At 38.7% G+C, this 22,998-nt stretch overlaps 1 protein-coding gene across 2 annotated transcripts in view; it reads right to left on the minus strand.

Annotated features, from left to right (window-relative positions):
* The window catches only part of LAMA2 (laminin subunit alpha 2), a 622,418-nt gene that overhangs the window by 391,583 nt on the left and 207,837 nt on the right, over positions 1 to 22,998 (minus strand). For both annotated transcript variants that reach the window (XM_082475049.1, XM_082475048.1), the window contains exon 4: positions 15,624 to 15,866. In XM_082475049.1, the coding sequence (XP_082331175.1) occupies positions 15,624 to 15,866 (243 nt within the window). The remainder of the gene's footprint in view (positions 1 to 15,623; positions 15,867 to 22,998) is intronic.

A 22,998-nucleotide genomic window follows, 5' to 3' on the forward strand; every position in this document is an offset into this window, starting at 1 on the left:
TTCCTTCCCATGGGATTTACATTTTAACTGAAGACTTAGTCCCTACTTTGGTAACGTGAAAAAAAATGCTGACACCATTAAGTATAGTATGACCTGCCATTCTCTCATGGAATGTTTGCTCAGGACTTCAGACTTGATTTTAAAAGCCACAGGTGAGTTTCAATGGTCTCAAATGCTTCTTATAATGTCCAGTGCATTTAATAGTTCTTTTTTTCCTCTTTCTGTACACAACAAATACAATTCCTGTTTCATAATTTTGTAATTTCAATACGCTTTAGAGTTGGGTCTCAAAATACTGACAACACTTTCAGAGAATTTTAACGTAAGTTTTTCTATTACAAGTTGCAATGAGTACAACAAATGGAACTTGGTTCACCCAGCTTTCTTGAAATTCCTCTACAAGGTGCTCGCATAACTTAAAGCTTGTGTACTTGTCTCTACAATATTTATATGGAAAAATAGCATTATTGGATGTATAAGTTAAGACTGCATATATAATATTAAATCATATTTCATCCTTTGCAAATTTCCTTATATAATAGTGAGGTTAGCACTGACCAGTCATCTCACATTTAGAGGGGAGCTTAAGCCAATGTTACCTACTAAACTAGAGTATTTACTATCCTATTATACAGGTTACAAGGAGGCATTACCATAAATGACTTAATTTGATCTTTATTATATTTATGTGGACTGGCTGGGGCATGGATTGGGTTGTTGACTCATCCGTCCAAGCCCCATGGTTAATCAGTGACAGAGCTATATCTGAGAGCCATATCTAGTGAACACCCTAAAAGAGAGTAAGCTGTGCCTTTGTGCCTTCTACCACAACCCTGCACTTCCCTTCCCAGCTTAACAGAAGCCTACTCTTCTGTTCCATTTTAGTGAATACTGAAAGATCCTATTCTACAATGCTGAGAAAACCAGGTCTTAAAAATTGCTTATCTCAAGATTCCATTCTAGTTCAGTTTCTGTGGCCTTCATGATTTTTCAACAACATTGTATTAATTTAACAAGGATTTACTGATATTTTCTAGGCACCATATTGTTGGGAGGAGTCTATAAAATGACGAACAGAACAGAGGAATATAATATTCTTAATTTTATCTTTAATTTCACAGGCATGTTTTTAAAATACAATGCAAATACCTTAAATGTATTATGGATTTTGGGGGGTGGAGTCAAGATGGCATACTAGGAGGATGTGGAATTTGCATCTCCTCACAACTAGGGCACCTACCAGGCACTGGTGGGGGACCACGGACACCCAAGGAGACAGGAGGAACCCCCAGCGATGGGTAGGACGTGGGGCTTGGGGGAGTGAAGGGAGAGAAGTGGAGGAGGGCCTGGACTGGCGTCCCTGAGGGGCGGCTGGGGGAGGGGAAGGGATCCCATGCCCGCAGGGGGAAATTGGGGAACCGATGAGAGGGCAGAGGATCAAAAGGGAGCGTGGCCAGGTTTCCCCTGCGCACTTGGACCCTCAGGAACCTGTTGAGATCCCAGGTCTGATCCTCTGCCCACAGAGGCCCCCTCCAGCCTCGGGGGTCCTGAGGGAGTGGGAGGTAGGGAAGGGGGAGCAAAAGTAAAGGCTGGACCTCCCGGACAGCACCCTGAGGGGTGGCTGGGGGAGGGAAAGAGTTCCTACACCCAGCGGGACCCACCCACTAGGGGTCCAGCGGGGACAGGGGAGACCCTGGGGGAGATGGTGGGAGAGGGGTGCGAAGGAACACAAGGGAACGGGGCCAGTGCTTTCCCTGTCCACTTAGGCACCAGGGAGACTGCTGGGCTCCCAGGCCTAATCCTCTACCCTCGGAGCCTCCCTCCTGCTCCAAAGAACCCAAGCCCCGCCCCTACACCCCCACCCAGGGCCCCACCTCTACATTCGAAGACCCCCGCCCACCGGGCTGGGCCTAAACCCCACCCACACACCCTCACTCAGGGCCCTACCTCCAAACTCCAGAACTCCACACTCCAAAGGCCCACCTTTTGACATGCCGCCTCTCCCCTTCTGTGCATGTCCTAAGCAGACGCCCTGCTCCATGCTTGAACGTTGCCCTGCCTAGGCCCCGCCCCATGCTCAAAAGTCCCCCCCCCAGGTCCCGCCCCACCCAAAAACCCACCCCTGCTGAAGTTCCACCCCCTACCTAAATTCTGCTACCATAGCCAAGGCTTTTTTTTTTTTTTCTTTTCTTTTTTCCTCTTTTAGATTGGGGTTCTGTTTTACCTTGTTGATTCATTGTTGTTGATTCCTTTATATTTTTATTTTTTCTAATAAATCTTTTATTTTTCTAATTTTATTTTATTCTTTATACTCTTTAGTGATCTCTCCTTTTGGCTTGCTCCCAACCCCCCCTTTCTTTTTCTTTTCTTTTTTCTGTTGTGGTTTTGTTTTACCTAGTTGTAGTTGTTTCACTTATAGTTTAATTTTTTCTAATATATTTTTTATCTTTCTAATTTTTTTTGTTTTTTATTCTTTGATATTGTACTGCTTTTTTTCTTTCTTTCTTCCTTTTTTTTTTTAAACTGCGCCACGAAGGTTACGGGATCTTGGTTCCCAGGCCAGAGATTGGGCCCAAGCTTCTGAGGTGGGAGCTCCGAGTCCAAACTGCTGGACTAACAGACAACCTCAGACCCCAGGGAATATCAGAGTGAGGCTCCCCGGAGGTCCTCATCTTAGCACCAAGACCCAGCTCTATCCAGCTGCCTGAAAACTCCAGTGCTGGACGTCTCAGGCCAGACAGGAATACAGCACCACCCTTCAAAAAAAAAAAAAAAAAATGAAACGACAAAAAAACTTCGTAGAGATGAAGGAGAAAGGTAAAACCTACAAGACCAAATAAATGAAGGCAAAATAGGCAACCTACCTGAAAAAGGAGTCAGAGTAATGATAGTAAAGATGACCCAAAATCTTGGAAACAGAATGGAGAAAATACAAGCAACATTTAATAAGGATCTAGAAGAACTAAAGAGCAAACAAACAGTGATGAACAACACAATTACTGAAATTAAAAATGCTCTAGAAGGAATCAATAACAATAACTGAGGCAGAAGAACGGATAAATGAGCTGGAAGATAAAATGGTGGAAATAACTACCAGGAGCAGAATAAAGAAAAAAGAATGCAAAGAATTGAGGACAGTTTCAGAGAGCTCTGGGACAACATTAAATGCAACAACATTAGAATTATAGGGGTCCCAGAAGAAGAAGAGAAAAAGAAAGGGTCTGAGAAAATACTTGAAGAGATTATAGTCTAAAACTTCCCCAACATGGGAAAGGAAATAGTCAATCAAGTCCAGGAAGCACAGAGAGCACCATACAGGATAAACCCAAAGAGAAACACGCCAAGACATATTAATCAAACTATCAAAAATTAAATACAAAGAAAAAATATTGAAAGCAGAAAGGGAAAAGCAACAAACAACATACAACAGAATCCCCATAAGGTTAACAGCTGATCTTTCAGCAGAAATTCTGCAAGCAAGAAGGGAGTGGCAAGACATTTTTAAAGAGATGAAAGGGAAAAACCTACAACCAAGTTACTCTACCCGGCAAGGATCTCATTCACATTCGACAGAGAAATTAAAACCTTTACAGATAAGCAGAAGTTAAGAGATTTCGACACCACCAAATCAGCTTTACAACAAATGCTAAAGGAACTTCTCTAGGCAAGAAACACAAGAGAAGGAAAACACCTACAATAACAAACACAAAACAATTCAGAAAATGGTAATAGGAACACACATATTGATAATTACCTTAAATGTAAATGGATTAAATGCTCCAACCAAAAGACACAGACTGGCTGAATGGATACAAAAACAAGACCCATACATATGTTGTCTACAGAGACCCACTTCAGACCTAGGGGCACATACAGATTGAAAGTGAGGGTATGGAAAAAGAAATTCCATGCAAATGGAAATCAAAAGAAAGCTGGAGTAGCAATTCTTATATCAGACAAAATAGACTTTAAAATAAAGACTATTATAAGACACAAAGAAGGACACTACATAATGATCAAGGGGTCAATCCAAGAAGAAGATATAACAATTGTAAATATTTATGCACCCAACATAGGAGCACGTCAACACATAAGGCAAATGCTAACAGCCATAAAAGGGGAAATCGACAGTAACACAATAATAGTAGGGAACTTTAACACCCCACTTTCACCAATGGACAGATCAACCAAGATGAAAATAAATAAGGAAGCACAAGCGTTAAATGACACATGAAACAAGATGGATGTAATTGATATTTATAGGACATTCCATCCAGAAACAACAGAATACACTTTCTTCTCAAGTGCTCATGGAACATTCTCTAGGATAGACAATATCCTGGGTCACAAATCAAGCCTCGGTATTTAAGAAAATTGAAATCATATCAAGTATCTTTTTCAACCACAACGCTATGAGACTAGATATCAATTACAGGAAAAAAACTGTAAAAACTATGAACACATGGAGGCTAAACAATACACTACTGAATAACCAAGAGATCATGGAAGAAATCAAAGAGGAAATCAAAAAATACCTAGAAACAAAAGACAATGAAAACATGATGGCCCAAAACCTAGAGGAGGCAGCAAAAGCAGTTCTAACAGGGAAGTTTATAGCAATATAATCCTACCTCAAGAAACAAGGAACATCTCAAATAAACAACCTAAACTTACACCTAAAGCAATTAGAGAAAGAAGAACAAAAAACCCCCAAAGTTAGCAGAAGGAAAGAAATCATAAAGATCATATCAGAAATAAATGGGAAAAAAAATGAAGGAAATAACAGAAAAGATCAATAAAACTAAAAGCTGGTTCTTTGAGAAGATAAACAAAACTGATAAACCATTAGCCAGACTCATCAAGAAAAAAAGGGAAAAGACTCAAATCAACAGACTTCGAAAGGAAAAAGAAGTAACAACTGACACTGCAGAAATACAAAGGAACATGACAGATTACTACAAGCAACTATGTGCCAATAAAATGGACAATGTGGAAGAAATGGACAAATTCTTAGAAAAGCACAACCTTCTATGACTGAACCAGGAAGAAATAGAAAATATCAACAGACCAATCACAAGCACTGAAATTGAAACAGTGATTAAAAATCTTCCCACAAACAAAAGTCCAGGACCAGATGGCTTCACAGGTGAATTCTATCAAACATTTAGAGAAGAGCTAACACCTTTCCTTCTCAAACTCTTCCAAAATATAGCAGAGGGAGGAACACTCCCAAACTCATTCTACGAGGCCACCATCACCCTGATACCAACACCAGGCAAAGATGTCACAAAAAAGAAAACTACAGGCCAATATCACTGATGAACATAGATGCAAAAATCCTCAACAAAATACTAGCAAACAGACTGCAACAGCACATTAAAAGGATCATACACCATAATCAAGTGGCGTTTATCCCAGGAATGCAAGGATTCTTCAACATATGCAAATCAATGTGATACACTATATTAACAAACTGAAGGAGAAAAACCATATGATCATCTCAATAGATGCAGAAAAAGCTTTCGACAAAATCCAACACCCATTTATGATAAAATCCCTCCAGAAAGTAGGCATAGAGGGAACTTACCTCAACATAATAAAGGCCATATATGACATACCCACAGCCAACATCGTTCTCAATGCTTAAAAACTGAAACCATTTCCTTTAAGATCAGGCACAAGACAAGGTTGTCCACTCTCAGCACTATTATTCAACATAGTTTTGGAAGTTTTAGCCACAGCAATCAGAGAAGAAAAAGAAATAAAAGGAATCCAAATCAGAAAAGAAGAGGTAAAGCTGTCACTGTTTGCAGATGACATGATACTATACATAGAGAATCCTAAAGATGCTACCAGAAAACTACTTGAGCTAATCAATGAATTTGGTAAAGTAGCAGGATACAAAATTAATGCACAGAAATCTCTTGCATTCCTATACACTAACGACAAAAAATCTGAAAGAGAAATTAAGGAAACACTCCATTTTACCATTGCAACACAAAGAATAAAATACCTAGGAATAAACCTACCTAAGGAGACAAAAGACCTGTATGCAGAAAACTGTAAGACAGCGATGAAATAAATTAAAGATGATAGAAACAGATGGAGAGATATACCATGTTCTTGGATTGGAAGAATCAGCATTGTGAAAATGACTATACTACCCAAAGCCATCTACAGATTCAATGCAATCCCTATCAAACTACCAATGGCATTTTTTACAGAACTGGAACAAAAATTTTACAATTCGTATGGAAACACAAAAGACCCTGAATAGTCAAAGCAATCTTGAGAACGAAAAATGGAGCTGGAGGAATCAGGCTCCCTGACTTCAGACTATATGACAAAGCTACAGTAATCAAGATAGTTTGGTACTGGCACAAAAACAGAAATATAGATCAATGGAACAGGATAGAAAGCCCAGAGATAAACCCACGCACATATGGTCACCTTATCTTTGATAAAGGAGGCAAGCATATACAGTGGAGAAAAGACAGCCTCTTCAATAAGTGGTGCTGGGAAAATTGGACAGGTACATGTAAAAGTATGAAATTAGAACACTCCCTGACACCATACACAAAAATAAACTCAAAATGGATTAAAGACCTAAATGTAAGGCCAGACACTATCAAACTCTTAGAGGAAAATATAGGCAGAACACTCTATGACATAAATCACAGCAAGATCCTTTTTGACCCAGCTCCTAGAGAAATGGAAATAAAAACAAAAATAAACAAATGGGACCTAATGGAACCTAAAAGCTTTTGCACAGCAAAGGAAACCATAAACCAGACGAAAAGACAACCCTCAGAATGGGAGAAAATATTTGCAAATGGAGCAACTGTCAAAGGATTAATCTCCAAAACATACAAGCAGCTCATGCAGCTCAACATCAAAAAAACAAACAACCCAATCCAGAAATTGGTGGTAGACCTAAATAGACATTTCTCCAAAGAAGATACACAGATTGCCAACAAACACATGAAAGGATGCTCAACATCACTAATCATTAGAGAAATGCAAATCAAAACTACAATGAGGTATCACCTCACACCAATCAGAATGGCCATCATCAAAAAATCTACAAACAATAAACGCTGGAGAGGGTGTGGAGAAAAGGGAACCCTCTTGCACTGTTGCTGGGAATGTAATTTGATACAGCCACTATGGAGAACAGTATGGAGGTTCTTTAAGAAACTAAAAATAGAACTACCATATGACCCAGCAATCCCACTACTGGGCATATACCCTGAGACAACCATAATTCAAAAAGAGTCATGTACCACAATGTTCATTGCAGCACTATTTACAATAGCCAGAACATGGAAGCAACCTACGTGTCCATCGATAGATGAATGGATAAAGAAGATGTGGCACATGTATACAATGGAATATTACTCAGCCATAAAAGGAAACGAAACTGAGTTATTTGTAGTGAGGTGGATGGACCTAGAGTCTGTCATTCAGAGTGAAGTAAGTCAGAAAGAGAAAAACAAATACTGTATGCTAACACATATATATGGAATCTAAAAAAGAAAAAACAAGATTCTGATGAACCTAGGAGCAGGACAGGAATAAAGACATAGACGTAGAGAATGGATTTGAGGATACGGGGAGGGGCAAGGGTAAGCTGGGACGAAGTAAGAGAGTAGCACTGAGATGTATACACTGCCAAATTTAAAATAGATAGCTAGTGGGAAGCGGCTGCATGGCACAGGGAGATCAGCTCGGTGCTTTGTGACCACCTAGAGGGGTAGGATAGAGAGGGTGGGAGGGAGACGCAAGAGGGAGGAGATATGGGGATATATGTATATGTATAGCTGATTCACTTTGTTATAAAGCAGAAACTAACACACCATTGTAAAACAATTATACTCCAATAAAGATGTTAAAAAAAAGTGATCCAAATAAGGAAAAAAATGAATTATGGATTTTATGTGTGTGTAATTCCAATATATTTCAAGTGCTCTGTATATTCCAACTGGAGTTGAAATAAGCTGGGGATTTTTTGGAGGAAGCCACATAAACCTCATTGTATTGAGGCACGTTCACCTTGTTGCTCCAGGTACTAACTGGCTCCATGTTGGTCAATGCAAGAACTATTTTTAGAGGAAGGAAATCTGAAACCCCCATAAATTATTTCCCTAAATCTCTATTCAAAACCAATACAAATTAGTGATACCCTGATGCTTTTCCTTAAGGGAGCAACTCCAAGGGTAATTGAGAAAGGCTCGTTCCTCATTTCCATCCCTGCATTTCCACACAAACTCACACATGCAATCATGCCATACTGTGAACAATATCACATCAAAGAAGGTTCTCAGAAACAGTTTTTTTACACAGTGTTGGGTTTGTTTCTTCATTCTCCGGTATTTGCAATTCTAAGGATCACCATAATGTCAGGTGATATAAAGAGGGAGAAAAAATTCTGTCTGTATATATAAAATTCTGTCACATAGGAAATGAAAATAATGTCAAAGCTCTACACACAGTTTAAAGGAAAAAAAGGTGTCTTCAAGCATTAATGATGGCTGCTCCAGGGAATTTATACAAGCCTGCCATGTTTCAAAAGCAGAATCAAAGTGAACCTAAGTTCCAACTGAGTTGCAGTCCTGAAGAGCTGGGAAGCGTTTTAGTAAAAAAAAAAAAGAGGAAATCATATGTGAATAACTTAAACGTCTCTGTATGAGGAAACTGAAGCAAAAATTACTATGGTAACTATGAATATTATTTAGCAGTCTAGTGACAATCCAAAGAAATTAAAAGCAATAATCCCAGTCACAGAAAGGGGAGAGTCTCATATAACAGAAACACATTTACTACAATTTTAATTCTAGGAACCCTAAAGCAGTGCCATCTATACAGCCCCATTCTTGTCAATATTATCAATGTGATTCTCCTCTCCCAGCTGCTCCTTTAACCATCTATAATTTAGTGACAGCTCAAAGTTTATTTGCTAAACTCAAACTCACCCACAGATTCGGTCCACCAAAGCCAATCATGTTTCCTGTCAGAAAAGTAAGTCTCTTTCTTCAGTTAGAAGGAGTTAGAATGTCTGATACGCTTTCCCTAAATAACTAATGATCTGTTCTTCTCCAGGGTTTGGGAAAGCTGGAAATATCTGAACAATGAGCCAAAAGGAGGGTCATCAAAATCACCAGGAGTACTTGTTTAACATATACATAGAGTTTCCTGAGCCTTTCCCAAACCTACTGAATTAAAAACCCTGGTCCCAGAAATAGGTATCTTTCAAATGTCCCCAGTGATTTGCAAGTAAAGCCAAGTTTGGGAGGAGCCATGGTTGCAATCATAGTTCACAGTGGTGCCTCCAACTGGCGGTTCTTGTTAGCAGTTCTAAATAGCATCCAGGGGCAAGTGCTTTCAGCAGAGGCAGCATTTGGGCTGATAGCAACTCTGGTTGGAGTTGGCTCCCTGTGGCACTGCTGGAGAGGTACATGTATGCAGCCGTACCCACCAAAGTTTTTGTCTTTGGCTGCCCTCAAAGTAATGGAGGCCCCCTGCGGTCTGTTACTTCATACTACACAACTATTCTGGAGCTTAGGATCATTCTCTCAAGGCAAGGCAAGCAGGGTTCCTGCTGAGCCCTCTCTTGGCACTGCTGACACAAAATCGACTTTCTAAAATGACACTCTTGGAAAGTTTTGCTCAAAGTCTCCTTCTGTTTACACCCTGGATAACAACATACTAGGCCATACTATTATGACCATTGCCTCCATTGCCCTCTATTATTTTTCCTCTGCCAGTCCTGAGACTTGATTATCTCATAGCTCAGTAAATTTCTCTTCTCCCTTTGGGTGCAAGCCCAGGATGCTAGCCTGCAAGACTACTCTCCTTCTTGGATGCAGTTGAACCCAGTCATCTGGGGGACTGGGTATGTGCCCTATACTACCCTTCTGGTGAATCCATATGAGTAACATTTGTTGATCTCTTGCAGGCAGTGTGAGGTGGAGGACAGAGAATGGACCAAGCTAGAGGGTGGAGGCCAAAAAGTGGGGGTGGCTGTAGCAACAAATAAAACTGAAGAAATAAGCAGAGATGATGCTGTTAAGACTCAAGAGGTCAGAAGGAAAGGCTAAATGGTCTCCAGTGATAATATGGACAGAGGAGAGTGCTGAAGTTTGGATATAGATGCCAAAGTCAAGGCTATGATATCCTTGAATTCCTAAGGTATTCACCTAAGGTATCTTTCAGCTCTAAAATGATGTACTTTTCACCTAAAATATGATATTTTGGAATGTTCCAAAAGTTATGGCACATGTCTCCAAAACTCTACAGACAAGTGACAATGTAATAAACCTTAGACTCAATAGATTTGATGTTAGTCACAGAAGACTATTTTCTATTAATGTTCTATACCTATAACATAAACATTATTACTTAATTAGTGTGTTATAATTGAGACATGTTTATTTCATAATGCCTTGCTGCACAGGTGAGTCTTGAAAATACTCTGCTCTTATTTTTCTTATTCTCTGACTTAAATTTATATTTAAAGGGTATTGTGAAGATCTGGAAGCAAATGATCATTCAATGCTTAGTCAAAAATATACGTTTCAAATCATGGTGAATATTTAGATACTGTTGTCTAAAATAAAATCCTATCTAGAAGACAGTAAAACTTATAAACCAATAAAGAGGAAATAGACAGGAGATGTGCATATAAAAATAAATATGAGTGATGCAATAAGAAAGTTGTTTCACCTCTGTGGTATTCTTCCCCTAAACCCAGTAGCCCAGTCTAATCATGACTCAAAATGACTAACATGTTACAAAAAACTTGACCAGTACTCTTAAAAGTGATCAAGGCCAAGGAAAACAAGAGAAGATTAAGAAATTGTCATGGATTAGAAGAGACTAAGGGGACACAATGATGCAATAAATGCAATGTAGTATCCCAACTTGGATCCCAGAAGAGAGAAAAAAAGACATTAATGATAACATTAATAAAATCTGAATAAATCTGTGGTTTAGGTAATAGAGTATCAATGTTAATTTCTTATTTTGACAAATGAATGGTAATTATGTAAAATATTATCCTTAGTGGGAGCTGGGTAAAAGGGACATGTGGATTCTCTGTCCTCTTCTTACATTTATGTAAATTTAAAATGATTCCAGAATAAAAAGGTTTTAAACAGTGCATATGAGACTATGCTTCCGTTTATAGCAAATTATATAATTAGTGCTAACACTGTCAATGATAACAACTAGACCAACTGGACAAAATATATAAAAACATTTATGTAAAGCCATATGACAGCTATCAAGAAGATAAAGAATCAACTTCTCAATATCAAGGAGAAGACTGATGTGTATAGAGATAATTAGTGTATTGTGACAGCTTTTGTCCTGTGGGCATTTCCCTGTTCAGAAGACATGGCTCAGAGACTGAGCAGTGCTTTGACAGTCTTGCTGTACTAAGAGGACAAAAGTTGGATTCCGGAATTTGTATGGGTGAGACTTGGGTAAATTCCACACACTTTAGTTTGGACTTCAAAGACAGGAAGCCTAGAATGGAGATAAACTAGAATTAAATCAGCTGTCATGGGAGTTCAGCACAGCTTTGAGGCATCTAAGTATCCCAGAAATTGGATTAAGATGATCCATATTGCCATTGCCTGGCAGAAGTATCAGAAAATCCTCAGAAGGTAAAGATAATTTTTTAGGCCTAAATTATTTCTACACATACTTTTTTCAAATACAACTTCTGATATGCAAAAATAATCAAGAATGTGAGGATATAAGACAGCCTAAGAAAGAATCAGCAAATTAAACAGAAATAAAATATATTCACAAAGGCCAGATATTAGAATTATAAAATAAGAACTCAAATAATTGTTACTTTATGCTCAAGGAGATAAAAATAGAATATTGAAAATTTGAATATAATTTTATTATTAAAAATTCAATAGATATATAACATTTTGATATAAAACTAGATACTAAACTATTTTAAATGAACCAAAGAGAAATTCTAGAACTGAAAAATATAATACATGAAATTAAGAATCTTATGATTGGTTTCAACAGTAGTTTTTACATAGCTGAAGAGAGACATCATGAACTGGAAGTAAGCAAGAAGAAAATATCTAGAATGAAGGACAGAAAGCCAAAAGGATGACTACAAATAAAAGAGAGTGTAAGATGCATAGTGTATACTGTGAGAAGTTCTAAATTATTCTAAATCGTATTTATAGAAGAGAGATAATGGGGAAGGAGCAATATTTGGAGAGTTAATGGCTGAATTAGTTCTTGAACTGATGAAAGACATCACTCTGCAGATATACCAACCAAATAAATCCCAATCCAGAAAATAGAAAGCTATCACCTATAGCAGCACTGCCCAATAGAACTTTAGGCAATGACAGAAATGATCTATTCTGTGCAATCCAGTGTGGTAGCTGCTAGTCACATGTGGCTATTGAGCACTTGAAGTGTGGCTGTGCAACTGAGAAACTGAATTTTAATTTCATTTGAATTAATTGAAATATAAATTTAATAACCACATATGTCTAATAAAGATTGTATTGGGCAGTGCAGATCTGGAGCATCATAGTAAAACTAGTGAAAAACAAAGATAAAAATCTTTAAAGAAATAAAAGACTTTACAAAGGACAATTATTAAATAGTTACCTTTTCCACATAAACAATGGAAACCAGAAGACAATAAAATATGCCAAAAAACAATAAGAAACCTACAATTCTATACCCAATAAAAATATCCTTCAACAATGGAGGTGAACTCTTGTTATATGCCTAGTTTAACTCATAGGGCATATTGGAGATGAATTTGCATATTGCCTTTGAAACTTTTGAGATATTAAGAAACTTTTGTTTCTGTTTCCCTGTACTCTGAGAATTCATCTTCTCAATGTGGCTCCTTTGGCTCACCCAGAGGGACGTTACCACTTTCTATACACACTTCTGCTGTGGCATTTATACTATCATTTTGCATTTACTGGTTTACACGTTTGGTTTTCTTACTTGAATGTCACTTCTCTGGGAAGTTTTGAACATAAGCACCTAGTAATTAGATTTCAGATGGTACTCAAAAGTGAATCATTTTAAAACTAAAATTTAATGATAGTAAGATTTATTTCATAGTCACTTGTCTGGGAAATACTGGAGACAAGCATCCAAAAATTTAAAATATTCCCACATGCTATATTGTAGTTGATATCCAAAACTATTACTTTAGAACTGAAAGATACCTTAGGACAATTTATATATAAAACTAATTCATGTATTAAAGAAATTCAAACTCAGAGATTAAGTGACCTGCCCAACATCCCACAAAAACTAGAGCCAGAAGCAGACCCAGTCTTCCAGTCCCATGTACATTCTTCTATATCATGATATCTCAGGATTAAGAATCTTTCTACTTTTATGGATCCAGCATATCTATCTCTATATCTCTTCTAAATCATTTTTTGAGTTTAGCTATTACCAACTTTTTAAAAAAATCGACTTCCAGTCTTCAGTCTGAAAGAAGCACTAACCTAGGAGTCAGGGGACCTGGATTCTTATCTCAGCTTTGTCACCAGTGGATCTGGGAGTCTTGGGAGAGTATCACCTACCTTTGCTGGACCTGTTCATTGCAAAAAGTAATACGTTTCACAGCATGAAATATAAAATGAAGCAGATATTCTAGGAGAGGTCTGAATTTAATTCATATCCTTAAATACTATCATTCTGCATCAAATATTTTTAATTTACTTTCTGTTCCTCACCTCATCCACTTTCCAATGAGAGAAAAATAGACTTAAAAAAGCATGTCGCAGTGAAAGTTGAATAAGTTGTTCTTAAAAGTCACCATCAATGATTAGTTTTTAGTGAATGTCTAATACAGCATAGCCAGTTAAACACAAACAAATAGAATGTCTGTTTGTTCCATTTTGGCAAGTTGACACGGTCTAAAGGATGGAGAACCACCATCATTGTAGGGAGAGCATGCTTCGGGGATATACATGTAACTTGTATGTTACATACCTATCTGGGTACATTTTACATTGTTCAACAAATTCCTGAATTAGACCATTTTTTTAAAGGTAAAGAATAGCTTTATAAATATTAGATAATTATTGGTTCTGGGTAAACACTGGATCCAGGAGAAAAATAATACAAATTCAACTCGAATATAGTCTCTCTGCACTCCTCCCTACTCCCATATCCTCAGGCCAATCTGGCCAGGACTTTGGATGCCTCTGGGCACAAAGCAGGTTGAACAGCTGTTTGACTCACTGCTTTTGACTCCTTGTCGTTTGGCAGATTGGAATCTCTGCTGAGAGCACCATTTGGAATTTTTTTCACCCAAAACTGATATTTTTGAACATGAAATTGAAATATAGCGAGGCACTGGTACACATTCATAGAATAATAGTGCCAAAAGAGAGTGTGATAGATTTATGTCAAAACTCTAACTTGCCCCCAGAAGTGTTTAAAGAGATAACCCTAGATTGGTTGAGGTGGGCATGATAGTGCATGAATATGGATTTTCTGAAACTGTGAATATAAAAAATGATACCAGCTTCAGGTGTGTGAACTGGTGAGGAGAGAATATCAGACATGAATATAAATAGAGATGTATACAAACAGGTAGGAAAAAAAGAGCTAGGCCGTATATACTGAAGGGAGACTGATTAGGGAAATATAACTAGAGAATCCAAAAGAGTCACTAAGTCTAGGTTTGGGTATTTGAGAGGAGGCTACTACTACTACGACTACGACTACCAACAAAAACAACAATCTCAACAGTTGTTGTTGTTATTATTATAACAACAGCAACAAAAATAGTTAATGTTTACAAAGCAATAGTGTATACATCTGTCAGCACTGTTCTAATGTTTTAAACATAATAATTCATTTAATCTTCTTGACAATCATAAGAAATAAGAACTATTGTTATTGTTTCCAATTTATGGGAGATGAAACTAAGGCACAGAGAATTTAAGGCACTGATTCAAGATCACACAGCTGGTAGAGGTGAAGTCATGGTTTGACTCTGTGGCTGAAAAGCAATGAATGAATCTAAAATCTTACCCATAGGAAAAAAATGCTATGGAGAAATTGAACACTTTTGAATTAAGCATATAATAAGCAAAGCCTGAACAAAGGAAAGAAACCCCACTGCAGCACTATGTGATGACAGCAAAAAAACATACAAAAACTGACAAAATTTCCTTCTCTTTAGGTCCTTCAGGTGAATTATATTTCTTCCCAAATTTACCTCTTTTGTCCCCATCTTCAGACCAGAGTACACACAGATCTAAGCCTTCTTTTAAGGTCTCAATCCTCCTCCAATAATTAGCAAACCACAGTGTTAGAAAAGTCTCTTTATATTTAAAATTAATCACTGACTTTCCAACTTAAGCCCATTTCCTCTTCTCTGATCTTTATTGGAAACGGGAGATAACAAACTAGAGGAAGGCAGTTAAAATTCTAATCACTTTCAGTTTTTCCTTTTTATTTAATAAGTTATTTAAAATGTACTTCTGCTAAATCCTATTTTAAAATCTCCCTGACATTAATGACTGATATATTCAAGTTTTTCTGACAGGCCTATTTGGCCACCTTAAACGTACTGAGGGTGAGTTTTCTCATCTTACCTCTCCGTTTTCTAAGGGGTGTATCTTGGAATAAAATGAAGTGCAGATGACCTCATCGTCTTTGGCGTATGATGGTGGTCCAGTGCGGGGATAAATATTGTAGAGGGTTAGGCACTCTGTGTCCGTCACAGCATGATACTGCCAGGGCTTATAATCAACATCATCAAGTGAGCGTTCCAAAATCCAGTTTCCAGGCCGAGGGGAATTAGCTGCTTTCACAATCACATACGCAATCTGGAACACCTGGGGAAGAGTGACAACAACAACATGTAACTCTGAATTCCAAAGGGTTCTCACTATTACATATCAAATATAAGGCCTACCTAAGGTTACAATAGATTTTATTCAGATATTATTTTCCATAACCCTATTTTATTCTCTAAAAATATTTTTACTGTTACATATTCATATTTCATACCTTTTGGCTAAGATGAGATGTTCTATTTTGTGGATTTTAGTTCTCTAATAACTCATTAACATCATTTCACGTAATTTTTGAAGTTCTATTATAATCACAATCAGTTAAAGCATTTATTACATACCAATTTACCCACCTTACTCTGTTGGAAATTATAATATATGAGTTAGAAATTCCATGTGTGGATAGTGCTTGATAGATTAGAAAACAGTTACTTATGTCACCTAATCCTCAGACAAGTACCATCCATTACTGTGGTACAGCAAAAACAACACAGTGATTCAGAGGCACAATCTTGTATTCAAATTGTGGACCCAGCATTTCTGTGACCTTGGGCAGATTATTTTACTTTGTCAACTCCTAGCTCCCTTTTCTGCAAATTAGGGTCAATAATAAGTACATTAAGTACACTACTGAGAGACAATTTAGATTAAATGAGATAACATATACAAAATACCTAGCAAAAGGCTTGGCTATAAATACTCAATAAATGTCATTTCCTTTACATCCCCAAATAGAAAATAACAGAGAGGAAATTCTAGTACATGCAGACAACTGTTTGAAACTGGAACATATTCAATGAAGGGCTTCTGTACCTTCTGTATAAGAGGTAAACATGTGTTAAAGAAAAGGAAAATAAAGGCATCAAGTGACTGTAAGTCAACAGAGTGACAACTGAGGGGAATATGGCAATCCTCTATGTTCAAATCTACATAATATTTGAAGAGGTAAAAAATAAATATTCTGGATATTTTGTGATGGTCCATGTGTGTCTTTACCAATTCAATCCAAAAGTCCAAAAGAACAATGCACAAACATTACCAAATGACATTTATTTGCAATGTCCTGGGTAGAAAGGTAGATACAAGCTAGTTTAAGTTATTGTCCCACCGTCTATGAATTGATAATATATTGTAATAATGATATATATAATGAGTACACTAATAATAAAGCAGTGGTATATGTTCTTTTTAGTAAATTCAGTGAGGTACAGGGAGCTTGTCAACCCTAAGCTCTGGGTGATTGGGGTCATTGAAAGGATACAACTGGAGGACAAATCTGCTAAAATGTGATTAAAGGGTCTGCTTAGAAGGGAGCTTGAAAGGAATGTTCTGAAAATAAACCTTATTTGCTACATAGTTTTGACATGAGACTTTCAGGAATACATCTACACTGTCTATGGTAAACTTTAAGGGACTGAATTTAAAAATACGAAAGGTTGATATATAAGATGTAAAACAGGAGACCTTCAAGATGGCGGAGGAGTAAGACGTGGAGATCACCTTCCTCCCCACAAATACATCAGAAATACATCTACATGTGGAACAACTCCTACAGAACACCTACTGAACGCTGGCAGAAGACCTCAGACTTCCCAAAAGTCAAGAAGCTCCCCACGTACCTGGGTAGGGCAAAAGAAAAAAGAAAAAAAAGAGACAAAAGAATAGGGATGGGGGCTTCCCTGGTGGTGCAGTGGTTGAGAGTCTGCCTTCCAATGCAGGGGACATGGGTTCGAGCCCTGGTCTGGGAAGATCCCACATGCTGCGGAGCGGCTGGGCCCATGAGCCACAATTACTGAGCCTGCACGTCTGGAGCCTGTGCTCCGCAACAAGAGAGGCCGCGATAGTGAGAGGCCCACGCACCACGATGAAGAGTGGCCCCCGCTTGCCACAACTAGAGAAAGCCCTTGCACAGAAACGAAGACCCAACACAGCCATAAATAAATAAATAAAAACAAATTCTTAAAAAAAAAAAAAAAAAAAGAATAGGGATGGGACCTGAACCTCGGGGAGGGAGCTGTGAAAGAGGAAAAGTTTCCACACGCTAGGAAACGCCTTCACTGGCAGAGACGGGGGGTGGCAGGGCGGGGTGGGTAACTTTGGAGCCACGAAGGAGAGCACAGCTACAGGGGTGCAGAGGGCAAAGTGGAGAGATTCCCGCGCAGAGGACCGGTGCCGACCAGCACTCACCAGCCTGAGAGGCTTGTCTGCTCACCCGCCGGGGCAGGTGTGGGCTGGGAGCTGAGGCTCGGGCTTCAGAGGTCAGATCCCAGGGAGAGGACTCGGGTTGGCTGTGTGAACACAGCCTGAAGGGGGCTAGTGTGCCACAGCTAGCTGGGACAGAGTCCACGAAAAAGTCTGGAACTGCCTAAGAGACAAGAGACCATTGTTTCGGGGTGCATGAGGAGAGTGGATTGAGAGAACCACTTAAACGAGCTCGAGACGGGCACAAGCCGCGGCTATCAGCATGGACACCAGAGCCTGGAATGAAACGCTAAGGCTGCTGCTGCAGCCACGAAGAAGCCTGTGTGCAAGCACAGGTCACTATCCACACCTCCCCTCCTGGGAGCCTGTGCAGCCCGCCACTGGCAGGGTCCCATGATCCAGGGACAACTTCCCTGGGAGAACACACGGCACACTTCACGCTGTTGCAACATCATGCCGGCATCTGCCACTGTAGGCTCACCCCGCACTCCGTACCCTTCCCTCCCCCTGGCCTGAGTGAACCAGAGCCCCCTAATCAGCTGCTCTTTTAACCCCGTCCTGTCTGGGTGGAAACAGAGGCCCTCAGGAGACCTACACACAGAAGCAGGGCCAAATCCAAAGCTGAACCCAGGAGATGTCCGAACAAAGAAGAGAAAGGGAAATTTCTCCCAGCAGCCTCAGGAGCAGCGGATTAAATATCCACAATCAACTTGATGTACCCTGCATCTCTGGAATACCTGAACAGACAACAAATCATCCCAAAATTGAGGCGGTTGCCTTTGGAGCAACTGTAGACTTGGGGTTTGCTATATGCGACAGACTGGTTTCTGGCTTTATGTTTATTTAGTGTAGTGTTTAGAGTTTATTATCATTAGTAGATTTGTTTATTGATTTGGTTGCTCTCTTCCTTATTTTTTAATGTATAGATATATATATGTTTTTCCTTTTTATCTTTATGTGAATGTGTATGTGTATGCTTCTTTGTGTGATTTTGTCTGTATAATTTGCTTTTACCATTTGTCCTAGGGTTCTGCCTGTCCTTTTTTTTGTTTTGTTTTGTTTTGTTTAGTATAGTTTTTAGTGCTTGTTATCATTGGTGGATTTGTTTTTTGGTTTGGTTGCTCTCTTTCTTTTTTCTTTTTTTTAAATTACATTTTAATTTTTTAAATTTTTAATAATTAAAAAAATTCTTTTATTTCATAACTTTTTTTCTTTTATTTTCTCCCTCCCTCCCTCTCCTCTCTCTCTCTCTCTCTCTTTCTCTCTCTCTTTCTTTCCTTCTTTCTTCTCCCTTTTCTTCTGAGCTGTGTGGCTGACAGGGTCCTGGTGCTCCGGCTGGGTGTCAGGCATGTGCCTCTGAGGTGGAAGAGCTGAGTTCAGGACATGGGTCCACCAGAGACCTCCCAGCTCCATGTAATATCAAACAGCAAAAGCACTCCCAGAGATCTCCATCTCAACACTAAGACCCAGCTCCGGACTTCCCTGGTGGTGCAGTGGTTAAGAATCCGCCTGCCGATGCAGGGGACACAGGTTCGAGATCTGGTCTGGGAAGATCCCACATGCTGAGGAGCAACTAAGCCGATGTGTCACAACTAATGAGCCTGTGCTCTAGAGCCCGCAAGCCACAACTACTGAGCCTGCATACCACAACTACTGAAGCCCGTGTGCCTAGAGCCCATGCTCTGCAACAAGAGAAGCCACCACAATGAGAAGAACGTGCACCACAATGAAGAGTAGCCCCCACTCTCCACAACTAGAGAGAGCCTGAGCACAGCAATGAAGACCCAATGTAGCCAAAAATAAATTAAAAAAAAAAAAAAAGACCCAGCTCCAATCAACGACCAGCAAGTGACAGTTCTGGACACCCTATGCCAAAAAACTAGAAAGACAGGAACACAACCCCACCCATTGGCAGAAAGGCTGCCTAAAATCATTTTAAGATCACAAACACCCCAAAACACACCACTGGACACAGTCCTGCCCACCACAAAGACAAGACCCAGCTGCATCCACCAGAACAAAGGCACTAGTCCCTTCTACGAGGAAGCCTACAAACCCACTGAAACAACCTTAGCCACTGGGGGCAGATACCAAAAACAACAGGAACTACGAACCTGCAGCCTGCAAAAAGGAGACATCAAACATAGTAAGTTAAGCAAAATGAGAAGACAGAGAAACACACAGCAGATGAAGGAGTAAGGTAAAAACCCACCAGACCAAACTAATGAAGAGGAAATAGGCAGTCTACCTGAAAAAGAATTCAGAGTAATGATAGTAAAGATGATCCAAAATCTTGGAAATAAAATGGAGAATATACAAGAAACGTTTAACAAGGATCTAGAAGAACTAAAGAGCAAACAAACAATGATGAACAACACAATAAATGAAATGAAAAATTCTCTAGAAGGAATCAATAGCAGAATAACTGAGGCAGAAGAACAGATAACTGACCTGGAAGATAAAATAGTGCAAATAACTACTGAAGAGCAGAATAAAGCAAAAAGAATGAAAAGAAATGGGGACAGTTGTAGAGACCTCTGGGACAACACTAAACCCACCAACATTCGAATTATAGGGGTCCCAGAAGAAGAAGAGAAAAAGAAAGGGACTGAGAAAATATGTGAAGAGATTTTACTTGAAAACTTCCCTAATATGGGAAAGGAAATAGTCAATCAAGTCCAAGAAGCACAGAGATCCCATACAGGATAAATCCAAGGAGAAACACGTCAACACACATAGTAATCAACCTATTAAAAATAAATACAAAGAAAAAATATTAAAACCAGCAAGGGAAAAGCAACAAATAACATACAAGAGAATCCCCATAAGGTTAACAGCTGATCTTTCAGCAGAAACTCTGCAAGCCAGAAGAGTGACAGGACATATTTAAAGTGATGAAAGGGAAAAACCTACAACCAAGATTATTCTACCCAGCAAGGATCTCATTCAGATTCGACGGAGAAATTAAAACCTTTACAGACAAGAAAAAGCTAAGAGACTTCAGCAGCAGCAAACCAGCTTTATAACAAATGCTAAAGGAACTTCTCTAGGCAGGAAACACAAGAGAAGGAAAAGACCTACAAAAACAAACCTAAAACAATAGAATTCAAGACTCAAATCAATAGAATTAGAAATAAAAAAGGAGAAGTAACAACTGACACTGCAGAAATACAAAGGATCATGAGAAATTACTACAAGCAACTATATGCCAATAAAATGGACAACCTGGAAGAAATGGACAAATTCTTAGAAAAGCACAACCTCCCAAAACTGAACCAGGAAGAAATAGAAAATACCAACAGACCAAGCACAAGCACTGAAATTGAAACTGGGATTAAAAATCTTCCAACAAACAAAAGCCCAGGACCAGATGGCTTCACAGGCGAATTCTATCAAACATTTAGAGAGGAGCTAACACCTATCTTTCTGAAACACTTCCAAAATATAGCAGAGGGAAGAACACTCCCAAACTCATTCTACGAGGCCGCCATCACCCTGATACCAAAACCAGGCAAAGATGTCACAAAGAAAGAAAACTACAGACCAATATCACTGATGAATATAGATGCAAAAATCCTCAACAAAATACTAGCAAACAGACTCCAACAGCACATTAAAAGGATCAAACACCACGATCAATTGGGGTTTATCCCAGGAAAGGAATGCAAGGATTCTTCAATATATGCAAATCAAACAATGTGATACACCATATTAACAAACTGAAGGAGAAAACCCGTATGATCATCTCAATAGATGCAGAAAAAGCTTTCGACAAAATTCAACACCAATTTATGATAAAAACCCTCCAGAAAGTAGGCACAGAGGGAAGTTACCTCAACATAAGAAAGGCCATATATGACAAACCCACAGCCAACATCGTTCTCAATGGTGAAAAACTGAAACCATTTCCTCAAAGATCAAGAATAAAACAAGGTTGTCCACTCTCACCACTATTATTCAACAGAGTTTTGGTAATTTTAGCCACAGCAATCAGAGAAGAAAAATAAATAAAAGGAATCCAAATCAGAAAAGAAGAAGTAAAGCTGTCACTGTTTGCAGTTGACATGATACTATACATAGAGAATCCTAAAGATGCTACAAGAAAACTACTAGAGCTAATCAATGAATTTGGTAAAGTAGCAGGATACAAAATTAATGCACAGAAATCTCTTGCATTCCTATACACTAATGATGAAAAATCTGAAAGAGAAATTAAGGAAACACTCCATTTTACCATTGTAACACAACGAATAAAATACCTAGGAATAAACCTACCTAAGGAGACAAAAGACCTGTATGCAGAAAACTATAAGACACTGATGAAAGAAATTACAGATGATAGAAACAGATGGAGAGATATACCATGTTCTTGGATTGGAAGAATCAACATTGTGAAAATGACTATACTACCCAAAGCAATCTACAGACTTAATGCAATCCCTATCAAACTACCAATGGCATTTTTCACAGAACCAGAACAAAAAATTTCACAATTTGTATGGAAACACAAAAGCCCCTAATAGCCAAAGCAATCTTGAGAAAAGAAATGGAGCTGGAGGAATCAAGTTCCTGGACTTCAGAGTATACTACAAAGCTACAGTAATCAAGACAGTATGGTACTGGCACAAAAACAGAAATATCGATCAATGGAACAGGATAGAAATCACAGAGATAAACCCACGCACATATGGTCACCTTATTTTCGGTAAAGGAGGTAAGAAGATACAGTGGAGAAAAGACAGCCTCTTCAATAAGTGGTGCTAGGAAAACTGGACAGCTACATGTAAAAGAATGAAATTAGAACACTTCCTAACACCATACACAAAAGCAAACTCAAAATGGATTAAAGACCTAAATGTAAGGCCAGACACTATCAAACTCTTAGAGGAAAACATAGGTAGAATATTCTATGACATAAACCACGGCAAGATCCTTTTTTACCCACCTCCTAGAGAAATGGAAATAAACAAAA

This window comes from Balaenoptera physalus (genome assembly GCF_965194825.1).
Source record: "Balaenoptera physalus genome assembly, chromosome: 9".
Classification (NCBI taxonomy): Eukaryota; Metazoa; Chordata; class Mammalia; order Artiodactyla; family Balaenopteridae; genus Balaenoptera; species Balaenoptera physalus.